This window comes from Carlito syrichta, unplaced genomic scaffold (genome assembly GCF_000164805.1).
Source record: "Carlito syrichta isolate Samal-C Ts95f unplaced genomic scaffold, Tarsius_syrichta-2.0.1 Scaffold311953, whole genome shotgun sequence".
NCBI lineage: Eukaryota > Metazoa > Chordata > Mammalia > Primates > Tarsiidae > Carlito > Carlito syrichta.
The window spans coordinates 6940-24409 of NW_007256049.1; the positions used below are offsets into that span (position 1 = coordinate 6940).

General features: G+C 38.2%; 1 protein-coding gene across 1 annotated transcript; it reads right to left on the reverse strand.

The window, feature by feature from the left end:
• Positions 1–907: 907 nt before the first annotated feature.
• DYNLT3 (dynein light chain Tctex-type 3) lies at positions 908–9782 on the reverse strand. The gene is made up of 5 exons (XM_008069368.1): positions 9631–9782; positions 6627–6668; positions 3728–3851; positions 3005–3082; positions 908–2710 (listed from the first exon to the last, which is right to left on the reverse strand). The coding sequence occupies exons 1-5, from the start codon at positions 9658–9660 to the stop codon at positions 2634–2636; spliced, it is 351 nt and encodes a 116-aa protein (XP_008067559.1). The 5' UTR covers positions 9661–9782; the 3' UTR covers positions 908–2633.
• Positions 9783–17470: the final 7688 nt, after the last annotated feature.

Below are 17470 nucleotides of genomic sequence, written 5' to 3' on the forward strand. Positions count from 1 at the left end.
TGATGATAGCCATCTAAACCCTGTAAGAGATGAAGGTAGAAAATTTACAGAAAATTTTATAAATGTGCAAAGGTCAATTTTACAGAATTACTGGACATTGAACCTATAATCCTCTTTAGTCATAAATATAGCTCCACTTTCTGGATTATAAAACAAATTTCCCTTGAGTAGATTCAAGCACATGGAGTGAAATTTTCAACTCATCTAAAACTTGTCTTTGGTATTGCTATAAGAAAGACTTCGTTTGTCATAAAATGTCACAGATTTTTCTCCCACTTTCAAAAAAACTGTTATCAAGAATAGACAACTGCTTGTACTCAAACTTTGAAAATATAATACGAAACATCTTAAGATTAATGTAAAAATCTGATGCTGAATGCATGTAATGACCCATAATTAGATAACACCCAACTTGGAAAGAAGAACAGAAAAGTACTTTTTACTAGGGAAATTGTAATGAGATGTTGCCATTATTTAGGCAGCATACTGGTAGTACTTTGCAAACATAAAATTACAGCTTTACAAAAATCCTTTAAATACCCTAATTATATGTACTTAAAGTCCTTAATTTAAAAAAAAAAAACAGCTCCAACACAATGCAAGTTTACACACAGGACAAAATTCCTTGCAAAAAATAATCACTAAAATAATAAATAGTTGCAGAATATATTTTTACACTGACTTTTTAAAATGGAAATTTATAATAAAATAAAAAGCATAAAGTAGAAGCTATTAATTATGCTGTGATGGTAAATACTGGATTTGGGTTGCTATTTTAATGGTATTTATTCTGCATATCTATGAGGTTCCATATTGATTTCTCTTCCCTATTCTTCCTATTTAGAATTTCTAAGAGTGAGCAGAATATCATTTCTTTAACTACTGAATGATCATCCAGAAGCAAAAGTATGCACAGGAAGATAATTTTTATTATATTTTAACTAGAAACAGAGCAGATAGCAAGTTCACGAGGTATGAATTGATTATTTTTTAAAAATCAGGCTTCGACAACAATAATCAAAAATAAGTCTTCACTGCACATTTATTTTGGTCACTATTATAATCTTTAAGGGCACAAAAGCCAGCAGCAATAAAGTAACATAAAGATAATGATTGAGACTTTTTGATGTGCCAAAAATGTGGATTACTGTATTGAACTTTATCATTTTTTAAAATATTTTTTCTTAAACATCGAACAATTTTTATTATTCAGCAAAACATCAAACATGCACATAGTATTCCTACAAGAAATACTGCCTTAATATTGTCAATATCAATACTAAGCTTTTTCCCCCCAAATTCAATGATTTATGGTTCCACTATATGTATTAGTGGTAATATGCAAAACTGATTTTGTTTTCATGGTTAAGCAGCAGATTGACTTTGCATTTGGTGGCCAGCTGTGTACCCTAATTTTTCATCTTTTATTTTCTTAATAAATTTAATTGCATTTTATAAGCCCTGAGATATTAGATAACCTGCTAATGATTGTACACTTTTAGTCTATACTTTATTCCACTGAATTTGAACCCCACATAAGTTTTTAAAATTATTTACAGATGGTTGAAACTAAAGCAATAATAAAATGTACTACTTGTATAAGTAAGACTGGTAATAAGGCTTTAACTAAGAGTTGCACATTTTATGCATTTTAACTTGCTAAAAGCAACTCTTAAAATTGCATCTATAATTCTGTCAGCAATAGGTGCTTTTCATTTTGCTTATGTCTTTATGTGTAACCGTAGTCACTATTTCTTCCTTTGTAAAACAACTACTTTTTCCCTCTCCATACAGAAATGCTAGTTTTCCAACTGAACAGTTGTGAAAAGGAACTTAGCATTTGAACAGCACATTGATAACTGCAGTGCTTAGCAGAGAAATATGCTCATAATAGGCATTCAATAAATGTTTGTTCCACATGGAATGAGTGAATTATAAGGCAGCTGTTTGAGTCATATACTGTTCATCATATACTGTAACTAATTTTGCTTAACTAGGAAATTCAGGTTACCAGATTTAATTCATTCTCAAGTGTAAATCCAAAAATTTGAAATAAAAAATATTTACTTACCAATTATCAGAAAAAGTAAACAAGTTGAGCATAGTTGTCATTGTATTATTAGTTGACAGAAAAATAAAAGAACAGAGTTACTTTCCACTAACTATCATGTACAACTAAGTGAAAGGAAGAAATAAAAACTGAAAGGTGTTAACTACTCATATCATTTTATCCACATTTATTCTTGCAGCTTTTTGTTCATATGCTTATCCCTGTTAACTTCTCTAGCTGGAAGATAATTTTATTATGTGAATGGATTTCCCCATCAACTTAGGTACATAATGTTAATGAAAAGCTGGCGTAAATAGAAGATTATATTTTCATGTCATGCCATATTTCTGCATATATTTTTGCTAACATTCAATTTTTCTTATTTAAATGATGCTGTATAGAATATGAGATAATCTGTCAAATCACTATGAGATTGCGTGCTTATAATATTCAGTATTTGTTGATAGCTTTAAAGCATACTCTACATTTGTCATCTAGCACATTAATAAGTAACTATTACTCTTTTTTGACAGGATATAATGACACATTCTTAAGTTAATGGCTTTAGCCCATTTTTAGTCAGTTACAGAACAATAGCAATGGCGAAAACGTTGACAATACAGTTCATGGTCCGGTTCTCCCATCTTACGGTACAAGTTCCTGAAAACACACACACACACAAAAAAAACACTTTGAAATATCAGCAAAACATCACAATTTCCGAAGAATATTTATATACATTTTCCACAGGTTTAGAACCTTACTTATGTCAACCTGCTAAATCTTTACATTTCATATTGGTCTAAAGGTAGACTAGTTACTAGGTAAAAAGCATTTCTGTTGATGTTGTCTTTTCAGAATTTAACTAGAACTAAATAAGCATTTGATTAAAAGTACACTGTTTTGACTTTGCTAAAAGTTGGATTTTGTGTGAATCAGCTTAAGGTCTCTTACCATCAGATGTGGTATCCCAATAGCACGAGCTGGCTGTGTGAAAGCCATATGCACTCTTCTGGACCACTGCACAGGTCACTACAAATAAAGTCACAGAATGAGGACACTTAAAAAGGGGAAGAGAGCCAAGGTCAAAGTCTGTAAGTATAGAGTTCTAAAAGCTGTAAAAAGATAACATAAAACAAAGCATTCAGCAAATACATCAAAAAAAGTCTCATCTTGGTTACCTAGCATTATAATTTTGATCCCACTACAACCAGTTGGTTTGTTGACCATTGCCATAACCATTATGTTCCAGGGAAAAAAATCTCAGTCATTGTATGCTTTGTACCATGGGCAGAATTCAGACACAGAAATACAGGAAATATTCCACTTTACAAACTATTCTTGTGTGGAATTTCAGGGTCTAACAGGTAAAGAGCCATGGGACTACTGAAAGAAAGACAGTTGGGCTGAGCGGGTCTCAGTGGAAAGAGAACGAATGAAAATTCAAAGGATGGAATGATGCTATCAAAGACAAGTAGCTCAAACTGCTTTTGAATAGTGAAACATTTTCATCTTATAGGTATTATTATATATTATCTTTGAATGAGTAAGTCAGAAGTCCTTCATACCCCATTAGCATCCAACTTAAATGTCTGTCATTGATACACATTTTCAAAATTCAGAGAAAATCACAAGGACAAAGCCAGTGAACTGGTGAGGAAGGACACGGATACTTACCAATATATTTATAAGCTTTTCCCAACTTAACCAAATGTGTTAAAGATTGCTCCACTATGCTTGCAGTCCACTGGTTGATGTTGTTCTGATTATAATCTTCACCACCTAAGACCCCATCTACACACTAAAAGGGCAGAGGACAGTTAAATTAGTCAAAAATAACAAACTTTACACAAATTGCAGCGAACATTTATTCAAAATGTAAAATACATTTATAACTCAATAAAGCATCTTAGAAAACAGACATCTTTTCAATACTGATTATGCACTGTCTCTAATTGCTTAAGAGTTTCAAAGAGTTCCCGTGTGTATTATCTCACTCTTTGAGATACTATGGGCCACATAAAGATAAACCTGCCTGGCTTCTGTGTGGAGAAATTAACAATCTAGAAGAGAAGCTAATAAAACAATTCTAATATCTATAACACAAGGAAGACTAATCGTAGGTGATAACTTATGTCAGAAAAGGATTATGGTAGAGGAATAAAAAGGTGATATCAATTAATAAAAGAGTGACTTTGAAATAGGATTTGAACTAGGGCTCAGATGTTAGAAGCAAAGAATGGAACTAATTTAAAAACATAATTCTCTTGCATACTAATTATATTCTTTCATAAATATGTAATTGCTTAGTTATAAAACAACTAGCACACCTGCCACTGAAAGTAAATGAGAAAGCTCTAGAAAGAAAAAGTCAAATAATTTCCCATAGTGCTTACTTGTATCTACTTCTGACACCTGATTAAAAGCACTGGGTTTAGTGCCACAATACAATACTAGGTTTTCAGGCCTGCTCTGCTACCTACCCCCTGTGTGACCTTTAGCAAGTGACTTAAACCTTTCTACACCCCTAATTTCCTAATCCTTGGAGATAACAGCATCATCTTATTAGGTTTGAATGCTAAGTACACAAACATAGTGACTAGCACAGAGTAAGCACACTAATAATGTTAATTACTGTTACCATTATTGCTGCTGTTATTTTATATGCAAGTGATAAAGCCTAGATAAATAAAGCCTTCATCCCATTTTTAGAATCTGCTTAATCACACAACCTTTTTCCCACCATTTTCTTTTCTTTTCTTTTCTTTTTATTTTGAGTTGGAGTCTCACTCTGTCGCCCAGACTGGAGTGCAGTGGCCACTCCCGGCCACCGCAGCCTCGACCTGCTGGACTCTGGCGATCCTTCCGCCTCAGCCTTCCAAGTAGCTGGAACTACAGGCGCACGCTACCACAACCCGGCTAATTTTTTGATTTATTGTAGAAATGAGGTCTCACCAAGTTGCCCAGGTGGGTCTTGAACCCCGCGGGCTCGGGCAATCCACTCACCTCAGCCTCCCCAGGCACAGGATTACAGGCTGAGCCACCGAGCCCAGCTTTTCCCACCATTTTCATTTGAGAGAGCCACTCTCCCAAATGTGTTGGAGTTGGCTTTTCGTTCCTCCTTTCCTCTTTACTCAGACCAGTGAAAGGCAACAGCCTTGGTAAGTGTTTCCTTCCGTTGACTCAAATTTTCCCTTGAATGCCTCTTCCAAGGTTTGAACAGAATGGGAGTTAGCAAAACAAGCTACAATCACCAACCTAGTTTTTTTCAATAACAAAGGTGGTATTTTGTTCTCCGTTTGGTGATCATTTTGTCTTTTTATTTGGTTCAGAGCTTGGGTAATGAAGAAGGCACCTATTTGAAGGGTCCCGCAAAGACCTCAGCATTCTTTCTTTTTCCATCAACCAAGGACAGTCTTTCTTGACTTTCAACTTTGCAAAATGAGATTGTTATCACTCCTACTCTTCTCATTACCTCTGCCCTCTGTACTACTTCCCAATTTCCTTCATTTGTGCTTTTATATTTGTCGAGGTATTACAAACATTTGCATTCTGTTTTTAATAATATAATATGCCTGGGCTGCATAGATCTAATACATGATTCTGAACTATTAAAATATGGCAAGATATTCAGGTGCCTGTCTGGCCCTCTCAGAAACCTTGAGTTAATCCTAGCTGTGTAAGGCCAGAGAGCATTCAGGCATGTGAGTCACTGTCTCAGGATAGACTGATGACTGGAACAATACCCTGAGGGTAGAGCCGATCTAGCTCAGACTAAACACAGTCAGGGCCTGCTAAGACAAAAGCCCCAACAGCCAGACCCATAATACAAGCCTGCCTTCTGGGTCAGCTCAGTCTTTTCTAGGATCTGGCAGAGTTAAAGATGACTCAGGACTATTAAATTGTTCAAAAATACCTTACCCCCATTGTAGTCCACATGTGATACCACTAGAATAATGAAAGTTTCACTGCCAGAATTAATTCCCAAATTTGCCTAACTAGAGGACCAGATTTCATGCTCCAAATATTTTTCTTAAGATTTTGATTTGTCATCATCAAAGATGTTGAGTGATTATTTCTCCAATTATATTGGGCAAACAAAAGTACCAAATGTTCAAAGGCAGACATTTTTAAAAATTGGTTTGACATAACATGTATATTATATTATACATATATGTTACATTATAAACGGAATATATATGTGCAATATACAGACACATAAGCACATACTTTTATAACATTTACATTTAAAACAACGTTTGGCCTATTGAAATAAAAATTATATTATTCAAATGACAGGGCATCAGTTTTAGAAACCAGCAAGCCACTTTTCTACACTAAGAAAGTCCTTAAGCATCTCTTTCAGAGTAAGCCCCAAGATGCCTGAAAGTATGCAATAAACCATAGAAGCACCCTTGCAAAGTGTTAGTGGATAAATATTTAAAATCTTGTTGTTTTAACGTCAAAGTTTCTAACTTTGTGCTAAAGGTCAAGATATAGCTCCTTAAAATTTCCATCAACACAACAAGCTTCAAGATAAAACAAAATATATAACAAAAAAAAATGTATAACTCACCTCTTTGACGATATTGTGGGCTTCATCAGCATTGAAGCCAACCTGAAAGGATAACCAAAGAGAAAGCTGCTTTTAACACAGACTCTTTTATTTGTAGATACGACGGTACACAGAGTAGCTGGCCTAGACAGGGGTTAGTGACAGGAGACCACAGCGATAAGCATCAGAAGTACCGAGGGGAGCAATCCGACCCTGAACACGTGAAAATACAGACTGCTTTCCCTACCTACCACCTGGAGATTCTGATTTGTCAGTTCTGGGGCATAGTCTGGGCAACTACATCTTTTCAAAAGATGCTTTATACTAGTGATTCTGATGAACATCCTAAATTAAGAATCATTGTATTGTAAAGCTCAGGAAATAAGTTGGAAGGTGGCTATAAATATGTGTATGTGTTGTCATATATAGGGAATGGTTTCAGCTGAGTGAGAGAATAAAGTGGTCAATAAGAAGATAATGCTTAGCCGGGCTTGGTGGCTCAGCCTGTAATCCCACGCCTTTGGGAGGCTGAGGTGAGCGGATTGCCTGAGCCCGCGGGTTCGAGACCCGCCTGGGCAGCAAGACCTCATCTCTACAATAAATCAAAAAATCAGCCGGGCGTGGTAGCGCATGCCTGTAATTCCAGCTACTTGGAAGGCTGAGGCGGAAGGATAGCCGGAGCCCAGCAGGTCGAGGCTGCGGTGGCCGGGAGCGGCCATTGCACTCCAGTCTGGGCGACAGAGTGAGACTCCAACTCAAAAAAAAAAAAAAAAAAAAGAAGATAATGCTTAATAATGAACTGTTTTCAATTTTCTTTTTAACTTATGTTAGGCAAAAATGTGACTTTCCTAAATTGTTAATTAAAATACTTGATTACTTGATCATTCAAAATTATTATCACTTTAATACTATAAATCAGTCTTTTCTTTGGAGTAGTCTGTTAGAATTCTGAATTAACAACAATTATCAATGATATCCAAGTATCCTAGAGTACAGAACTAGGTTATGTGATAAGAGTGAAATTGAAACCAAGACACTTCAGGTAATACCTGATTTGTTTCCACAAAGACACCTTTAGGTGCTTCATGACATTAGCAGTTTTGTAAAAACTGCTATACAACTCAAAATTAGTTCAGTCAAACAGATCTGATAGAAGTAAAAAGTAGTATAAAGGATATTAAACTTTAGGAAGAGTAGGGAGAAGAGAAGAAATAAGAAGAGATTTGCTAAGTTCTAATGTTCTACAGCAGTGTAGTATGACTATAGTTAACAATAATGTATTAAATAGTTTCAAATAGCTGGAAGGAGGATATTGAAGGTTTCCAACACAAAGAAATAATAAATGTTTGAGATGATGAATATGTGAATTACCCTGATTTGATCACTATACATTATATGCATCAAAACACCACTCTATACCCCATGAATATATATAATTATACATCAATTAAAAATAAAGTTTAAAGACAAGTTAATTATGAAATTAAGTATAATCTTGAGTACAGATTTACATTTTTTTCAACTCATTAAATTACCCCACAGAATTCCACAAAACAAAGAAATAAATATCCTAAATATTCAGGAGTATTATGAAAGGAGTTCTCACATTTGACCCTAGTAAAAATTGTAATTTTACTTTAAAATCAGGTCATTATTATCTACTTTTAAAATTTGGCTTAAAATTAAAATGATGCCCATTTCACTGTAATTTTGAAAGTAACCTAATAATCTGGATGCACTGGATGGCCATGGCAACACATGTAATTTTATTCCTTTTAAAATATATGTATTGGGCGGGATTGGCAGTAGTGGGAATCCCCCGGGGGGGGGCACACCTCATCAGCATGGGTTGATGCATAATGAACATTTGTATACCTAACCCTGAATTGTACCCCACATCTTTAAAACAATAAAGTAAAATACAATAAAAATATACGTATTTAGAAAGTACTGCAGGAAAGAACCGTCTTGGAAATCAGGAGAGGAGCACACACTGGGGAGATATGCCGGAAGGGAAGTCAGCCATGGAATTTCTTGTGCCTTAAGTCCTTATTTCTAAAATTAGACTATTTTACTATTGACCTGTAAGTGTATATGCTCCCTGCATCACAGAACTAATTAATTTAAATGTGGTTTTAGTTTCTGAAGAAGCCCACATTCTAAAGATTCCCACTGGACCAGACGCTCCTTCCAGGGATCTAATAACATACCATTTTAGGTGGTACTTCCACAATGTGCCTACTTTTATTTTCCTGTACCATTTATTGGGGCCACAAAACGTCTGTCTATCCTGCCCTTGCAAGGTGTCACAAGTTATGCTAGGATCCAACAGACTTCATCTTACTAGTGGCTAAAGTGAAGCAAGAGCTATAGTTGTGTAGTCAGAGGCTTGGGTTCAAATTGAGCATCTGTCATTCCTGGTTTTAACTTGGGGAAGTCACTTGATCGCCATGAAAAGTCAGAAGAAGATGACAAGTGACATCATGAGGTTCTGGTGAGGGTTAGGGAAGCCTGAGTCAGTAAGCAAGAGATCATAATCCATAAAGCACCTCCTTCAAGTCCACCCAAGCGAGAGTACCCGGGAGGAGGAACTGCAATGCCACCAGGGCCCCAAGCCGCAGGGTTGGGCACCTGTTCTGGGGACGCCAAAGGGCGGAGGAAGCAGCGGGAAGACAGGTTTTTGAGGCCCGCCTGGCAGATGGGCGGCGCCTGTCACCTTATGCTCACTCCTCGCATCCCAAGTAAAGCTTCACTCCCTCTAACGCGACCCGAACCCCACCGCATGATCCGAGCATTTCAGATCGCCCCTGCCACCCCGACTCTCAGCCCACCCTTATGACGTCGGGGTGGGGGAACCAGAAAGGCAGGGCGGATCCCGGGCCCCGCAGAGAGGACCCAGGCCAGGCTAGGAAGACGCTGCATCCCAACTCTCTCGGGCGCCCTCTGCTAGGAGACCTTCCGGCTGGGACCCCGCGCCAAGGCAGGCGAGGATGGGGGGCGCTCCCAAGCGGCCGAGGGGCGGTACCTCGTCGCAGTGCCGATGGTACTCCTCCATGGTGGCGCCGGCTCTCCCTGGGGGCGGAGCGACGCTCGGGTCGAGCTCCGCGGCCGCGCACTGGCCTCCGGGGAGGCCCCGCCCGGATTTATGGCCTGGGGCCTTTGCCCACGCAGTCCCCGCCTTTGAATCGCAGTGGCGTCACCTTCCTAGCAGCGCGGGGCGGGCTCTGGGCAACGCCAGGCGTCACTTCAGGCCAGGCGCCTCTTCCTTGCTTCCTCCAACCCTTCTGGAAACAAGGGAGGAATGTTAAAGTGCTGGGAATGGTGTCAGTGTGGATCGGATAGGGTGCCCTTGTGTCACCCAATCTGATCCGAACTATTGACTGAGTGGCAACTGCTGTGGTTATTATCACATATTTGTTCAAGCATCAAATAAGTGTAGTTAATGCATTGGTAAACAAGTCACTTTGTTTTGATCTACTTTCTAGGTATGTTACATGGAAAAATTCACCTCCCACTCCTTCAGTTTTCTATACGAAAACTTAAAACCATGTCTATTTCACGACTGGTTGTCGGGATTGCATGAGCTGCCTTATGCATAACTTTAGCTAGATGCTTCCACATCCCTCTTTCTCTATGACTATGTAGGAAGAAATAAGTGATTTATGGGAGAGAAGGAACACATATCTTAAATTATAAATCCCAGCAAAAGATCATTTAAAAATGCCCAAATTCCAGATGAGCCTAAAGATTTCCTCAAAACCTCACAATAATCCAGAAGGTTTGGCTCTTCCATCATCCCCTTTATCAAGATGAAATTGAGGTACAGAGAATTTCAGTAACTTGCCCGAGGTCATACGAGGTCTGACAGTTAAGCTCATTAATTCATCCTAGAAAAAGTGCTCCATAACTCATTGCTGAATATCACAATGGTCACCTTCGAAGTACTCCCCTTGGGAAGGTATGCACTAACACCAGTGCCTACTCTACCCATCAAAGCAATTTTGGAATTATTTTTCTGGAATGGTCATCAGAGCTGTCATATTACCCTTGATTTCCTAAATGTCTTCTTTTCAATATTTCCTTCATCTTCGAGTAAAGATAAAAGTCATTGGGGGCCAGATCAGGTGAGTAGGGAGGGTGTTCCAATACTTATATATTGGCTAAAAACTCCCTCACAGACAGTGTAGTGTAAGCTGGTGCATGGTTGTGGTGCAAGAGCTTTTTTGGGACCATTTTGCAAACGCCTTTCTCATGCCAAGATTTGCAGTTAAGATTTTCCTAATTATTTCTCTATCAATGTTTATTTGGTCTGCTATGCTTCTCATAGTCAGCCAACAATTTTGACACACAATTTGACATATTTTTGCAAAGTTTGTATCAGTTCTGATCGTTACGCCATCCTGACATCTCTTCATCAGTAACATTTTCCCTTCAGTAAAACGTTTCATCCATTTGTACACTGCTGTTTTCTTCATGGCATTATCCCCATAAACTTGGAATAACATGTCCCTGATTTTACTACCACTCTTGTCAAGTTTAACAAGATATTTAATGTTTGCTTATTGCTTTAATTCAAGCTTTGACATTATTGCAATGGCATACAAAAACATGCAACAATAATGAGCGCCACTCAGCAAGACATCGCCACACGTCAACATGAACACAACTGTGAGACACTGATATACCAAGGTTGTGAAACCTTACCAAGTTATTTGTACTGTGCTGCCAATGTAAGCGCACAGAGGCAAGTTTGTGAACTTAATTGTTAGACTTCATATATCCAGTAAGGGCTAGAAGACTTGAACTCAGTTTGATAACAGAGCCCAAGTTCTTAACCACTGCACAAGTTTCCTGTTGCTGCAATTACCACAAATTTAGTGGCTTAAGGAAAAATAACTTATTATCTTACAGTTCTGGGGGTCAGAAATCTAAGATGGGTCCATAGCACTGGTTGCCCTCTGGAAACCCTGAAGGATAATTGATTTCCTTCTAGGGACTCCTTGCTCTCCCTTGGCTCGTGACCCCTTCCTCCAGCTTCAAAACCAGCAGCTTCTTCCTTCCTCTCGGACCTCTGCTTCCATTCTCACATCTATACATGACTTTCACTCTCCTGTCTCCCTCCGAAAACCCCTAATTAATCACACCTTCCAAATGCCTTTTGGCATGTAAGGTACTATATTCATAGGTTCTGGGGATTCAGTTGTGGATATCTATGGGGGTGGGGTGGGCATTATTCAGCTTACCATAACACTTTTCTGTTTTGTTTCCCAAAAATCAAAGTTGCGAGTTTATTAGTATTCTAGTCCAACCCTCTTATTTTATAAGTAAAACTTCAGAGAGGTGAAGTAACCTGAACAGGGCATACGTGTTAACTGGAGCCCTGGGCTTCTATATCTCAGGCCCCTACATTCTCTGCTGTCATTTTATGAGCTTACACAGGACAAAGAGGGCTGTTTACTTGATAATATGCAGTTTATTATTGGTTCTCTTAAGTTGTGGGTCATGCAAGGTTACTGTAGAAAAGTTGTGATTGTAATTCATAGAGGAAACATATCCTCTTTCAATTTTTTTTATTTTCACCAAAGTTCTTATTCAACGAATAATTCCAACATGATTCTTATGAGGAGGATTAGTAATGCCTTTGTGAACACCAGTCTTATTTCCCTAAAGAACTGTTTCTATGTCTAGGAAGGTTAAACCCTAAAATTAGCTAATTTTTTTTTTTTTTGAGTTGTAGTCTCACTCTGTCACCCAGATTGGAGTGCTGTGGCCACTCCACTGCAGCCTCGACCTGCTGGGCTCTGGCGATCCTTCCACCTCAGCCTTCCTAGTAGCTGGAACTACAGGTGTGTGCTACCACGCCCAGCTAAATTTTTTTTTTTTTTTTTTTTTACTGTAGAGATGACATCTCACCAGGTTGCCCAGGCTGGTCTCGAACTCGCGGGCTCAGGCAATCCACTCACCTCAGATTAGCTAACTTGCCGGGCTCGGTGGCTCCCGGCAAGTTAGCTAATCTTAAAGCTGCAAGAGTACACTATCACATCTCAAGTATATGTTATGTGGTCACTCATGAAAATATAAAGTGAGGAGAAGTGTTGATCTAGTTATCATTCCTGGGTAATAAATTACCCCATAATTTATCAGCTTATTTATTTTATTGTATTATGCTCATGGATTATGTTGGTCAGAAATTTAAACAGTTAGGCCAGGCGCAGTGGCTCAAGCCTGTGATCCCAGCACTTTGGGAGGCCGAGGTGAGAGGATTGCCTGAGCTCAGGGGTTCGAGACCAGCCTGGGCAACTTGGCACGGCCTCATCTCTACAATAAATCCAAAAATTAGCTGGGGGTGGTAGCGCACACCTGTAGTTCTAGCTACTTGGAAGGCTGAGGTGGATCAACTGAACCCAGCAGGTTGAGGCTGTGGTGGCCGTGAGCGTGCCACTGCACTCCAGCCTGGGCGACAGACTGAGACTCCAACTCCAAAAAAAAGAAAGGAAGGAAGAAATTTAAACAGTTCACAACAGAGATAACTTATGTATCTCTGCTCCATGATGTCTGAAGCCTCGGTGGGGAAGACTCAGAGACTGGAAGGAACTCAACAGTGGAAACCAGAATCATCTGAAGACTTGTTCATTTTCATGTCTGGCATATGTAGAGAAGTAATAAAATAGAAAGAATGTTGAAACTAAATTTGTAAACATTTACAAATACAATTTATTCAAATGTTTTAATGAGACCCTCAATCTTGCTTTCATGAATATATCATTTTATATCTGGCTATGAGCTATTTCTATTCAAGAGTTTTTAAAAAAAATTTATTATAGACATGTGGAGTACAAGTGAGGATTAAGTACATAGTTAGGCTGCTTACAGGTGAAGTTTGGGTTTCAAACTGGCCTTCTGTCCCCTGGTAGTGGAACTGTTACCCTTTGTGTTGTCATGTGCCTACCAACCTCCTCCCTCCCTCCCTCCCTTAGCAGTGCCCAGAGACTCTTGATCTCTCCCTGTGTTCATGTGATTATTGTTCAGGACCCACATATGAGTGAGTACATGCGGTATTCAGTTCTTTGTTTCTGTGACAGATCACTTAGTATGATGGTCTCCAACTCCAACCAATTTGCTGCAAAATTCACAATTTCTTTCTTCTTTACAGCGATGTAACATTCTATTGTGTATATATACCATATTTTCTTTATCCAGTTCACTTTTGATGGGCAGCAGGGTTAGTTCCACGTTTTTGCTATTGTGAATAGTGCAGCAGTGGTGAAAAGGCAAACTAGTTCAACGTCTATGGAAAGCATTGTGGTGATTCCTAAAAGAACTAAAAATTGACCTTTCATATGATCCAGCAATCCCTCTCCTGGGAATATACCTGGAGGAACATAAATTCTTCTACCTATTCAAGAGTTTTTAATAATTATTTTCTCCAAAAAATTTTCCCACAGAAGTGTGTGAAAAAAAATCCATAAAAACATTTAGACTCAGTTTACAAACCATTTGAGTTATATTTAAAGACTTCTGTAATGGTGGACTAAGTAATTAGGACCATCTGTTTCACTGACAATTAGAAAGATTGGACAAAATATAATAAGCCTTAACTCAAAGAAATTGAAGTTTTAACAAGATGAGGAAGAATTGTGGATCTAAGACCTAGGAGAAGAATGAAACCTAGAAGGATGAGCATGGCATTTGGGTCAACTTTTAATGAAGATGCTAAGTTTTTTGCATATAGGCCAAAAGGTAAAAGAATCAGATTCCATGGCCTGCTAAGGAGGAGGATTCTAATAGGCATACATGCTTTGGGTTGAAACCCCATGGATTAAGCCCTGGGAATAAAACACCAAAACTTGGTCTCACAGAGACTGAAGCTCACTTTTAAATCACCTCAACCCCTGAAATTTAATTAAGGCGATCTGGAATTGCTAATGTCTCTACCCAACTTCCAGAAGCTAATGTAAATTCTCCCTGAAGGAAGAAAACATCATCTTAGACATATAATTTTTTACATACATCAAATGCACAGCAAAACATAATTAGCCACATAAAAGGATAAAACAGCATTATCAAAAATCAACAGAAAATGGAAACAGCCCAACCAGAGATCTAGATGGTGAAGTTATCAGAAATAGACTTTAAAATAACCATGCTTACTATATCCAAGGAGATAAAAGACAAGATTGAGAATTTCATCTAAAAGCTGGAAACCATTTAAAAATCCAAATATAATTTTTAGAAGTGGAAAGTACAATAACCAAAACACAAAACAAAAAACTTAAAGGAGGGGTTCTGTAGTAGTTCACATAAAGCTGAAGATTGAGTTAGGAAATTTAATAGTCAAAGTGAAGCACAAACACATAAATGAATGTAGAATACAGAAGAAAGCATACAGACCAAAGAGATATCATGAGAAGGTTACATACATAATTGGATCTCCAGGTGATAGGAGAGAATGAACAGAAGAAATATTTGATGAAATAATAGCTGAAGATATTCTAAAATTGATGAAAAACTTTATTAATCAGAGTCTCTGTAAGAAGCAGATGAAACACTCCACATGTAATAATTCAATATGAATTTACTTACAATGCTATGTGTTGGGGTGGTGGGTATTGGGGAGCTACCGGAAGTAGTTCAGGAACATGGTATTGCTGATCCCTTTTCTTCCTCAACATCCATCCTCTTGCCCAGCTACAGAGGCAGGGTCTATAGCAGCTATTCTGTTTCTTAATGCCCTCTCCCTTTTAACTCCACCATCTTACATGAATAACACTAGTCATAGCTAATGCTTTTTATTGCAGATTGCTGTATGACCAACTTATTCTCACTTTAAACTATATAGTAGCTAAAGGACCAATTTTTTTAAAACTTTACTAACTAAATCTTCAGCTTCATCAGAACTACTATAGAACCTATTTATTTAGTTATTGTATTTTTTTCACTTCTAGAAATTTCATTTGGATTTTGCTTATAGTTTCCAGTTCTTAGATGAAATTATATATGTCAAGCAGCACATTTTAGGATCCCCATCTAATATATTTCTAGGAACCCTATTGATTACAGGTCCAATTAATGTCATCAATTGCGGGGGTCCCGCTCCGCAAGGGTCGTGAGATTTCCTGAAGGAGAGACTGATAGGTGAAAGACGAAAACATTATACGAAAACATTATACTGCTTCTTGAACAGATGACAATTTAATGTTAGTTAACACAGGGCTTTTATACCATTCGTAAAGGGGCAAGACAAAGAAAATTCCTTCACGTACATATGCTCTACAAGTTACCACCATCTAGTGGTCTTAGCAACAAACAAGCCAAGAACCCTGTAAACATTCAGACAATGAGTCTTATTCATAAGGCCAAAGATGATAGTTTTAGTCCAAAGTCCTGAATTACAGTCCTTGAACTGTCTCCAGAAAGTTTAGCAGTAGTCTTCCTTCTGGGGCTTTATGACCTTCAGAGCTTGTAATCGCCTTTCTTGTCCAGGTGTCTCCATTACTTTCCTGTTATCCTGCAGTGCTTGTTTCTAAAGAAAACTCAAAAGAAGCTTTTAGTAATGTTTCCCAGGCCCCCAAGGTTGCTTTCTGTCTTTAGCTAAGTTATCATAAAAGTGTCTGATTAGTATATTATGAGTTCAGTGAAAACCCACTCTATAAATGTTAACTTAGAGTTTTAACTATTGCATTAAGTAAAAACCTTAACGATTAATCTTTATCCTAAGTCAGTGAAAACAGTGTTATAAATCACCCACATAACTCCTAGATAAGTGTTAGAACTTATAATGAATTCATAATGAACTTACTATAAACTTGTGCTTCTAAAAAACCTTATGTCTAAACACTAAACTACATAATTCTAAATCAAATAAGGAGTGAGTATACTTATACCATTTATTACTTAAATAATATCTAGTAACTTATAACCAAGAGAAAGAAAGCATTCTTGATGTGCTTCAGAGTTTAACCCTTACAGATGTTAGAAATGGCCAAGTGGCATAGTAGGAAAATGAAAAAATGAACCATGACATTCTCAGGTTAGCTGTGAGTACTTCGCATAAACATGCCATTTTCTTCTTCCACGATTGCACAGAATTTCTTCAGCCGTACCAACAGCAAGGATGGAAGATTGAAGGGTCTCAGCTGCCCGGACTTGCTTTGCGGCCAGGGGGTCCTCAGCGCACCTGGACTTTGTCAATCAGGCGGGCCTCCAAGGCTGGCTCCCAACAATCAATGTAATGGAATAATGTGGTGTTTTACAACTATGAGATATGAGGGACTCCTTTAAACTTCCATGGAATCCTTCTAGTTTTTTTATTACTGCTCCTCATTTTATATTCATAACCCTTAATTATGTTCCCTATCGCTGCTTTTTAAAATTATAATCAAACCTGGCTCGGTGGCTCAGCCTGTAATCCCACGCCTTTGGGAGGCTGAGGTGAGTAGATTGCCTGAGCCTGCGGGTTTGAGACCTGCCTGGGCAACTTGACGAGACCTCATCTGCGGGGGTCCCGCCCCGCGAGGTTCGTGAGATGTCCTGAAGGAGAGACGGATAGGTGAAAGATGAAGATAATATACCCGGACACCTGCTTCCTGAACAGGTGACAATTTAATGTTAGTTAACACAGAGCTTTTATACCATTCGTAAAGGGGCAGGACAAAGAAAATTCCTTCACGTACATATGCTCTACAAGTTACCACCATCTAGTGGTCTTAGCAACAAACAAGCCAAGAACCCTGTAAACATTCAGACAATGAGTCTTATTCATAAGGCCAAAGATGATAGTTTTAGTCCAAAGTCCTGAATTACAGTCCTTGAACTGTCTCCAGAAAGTTTAGCAGTAGTCTTCCTTTCTGGGGCTTTATGACCTT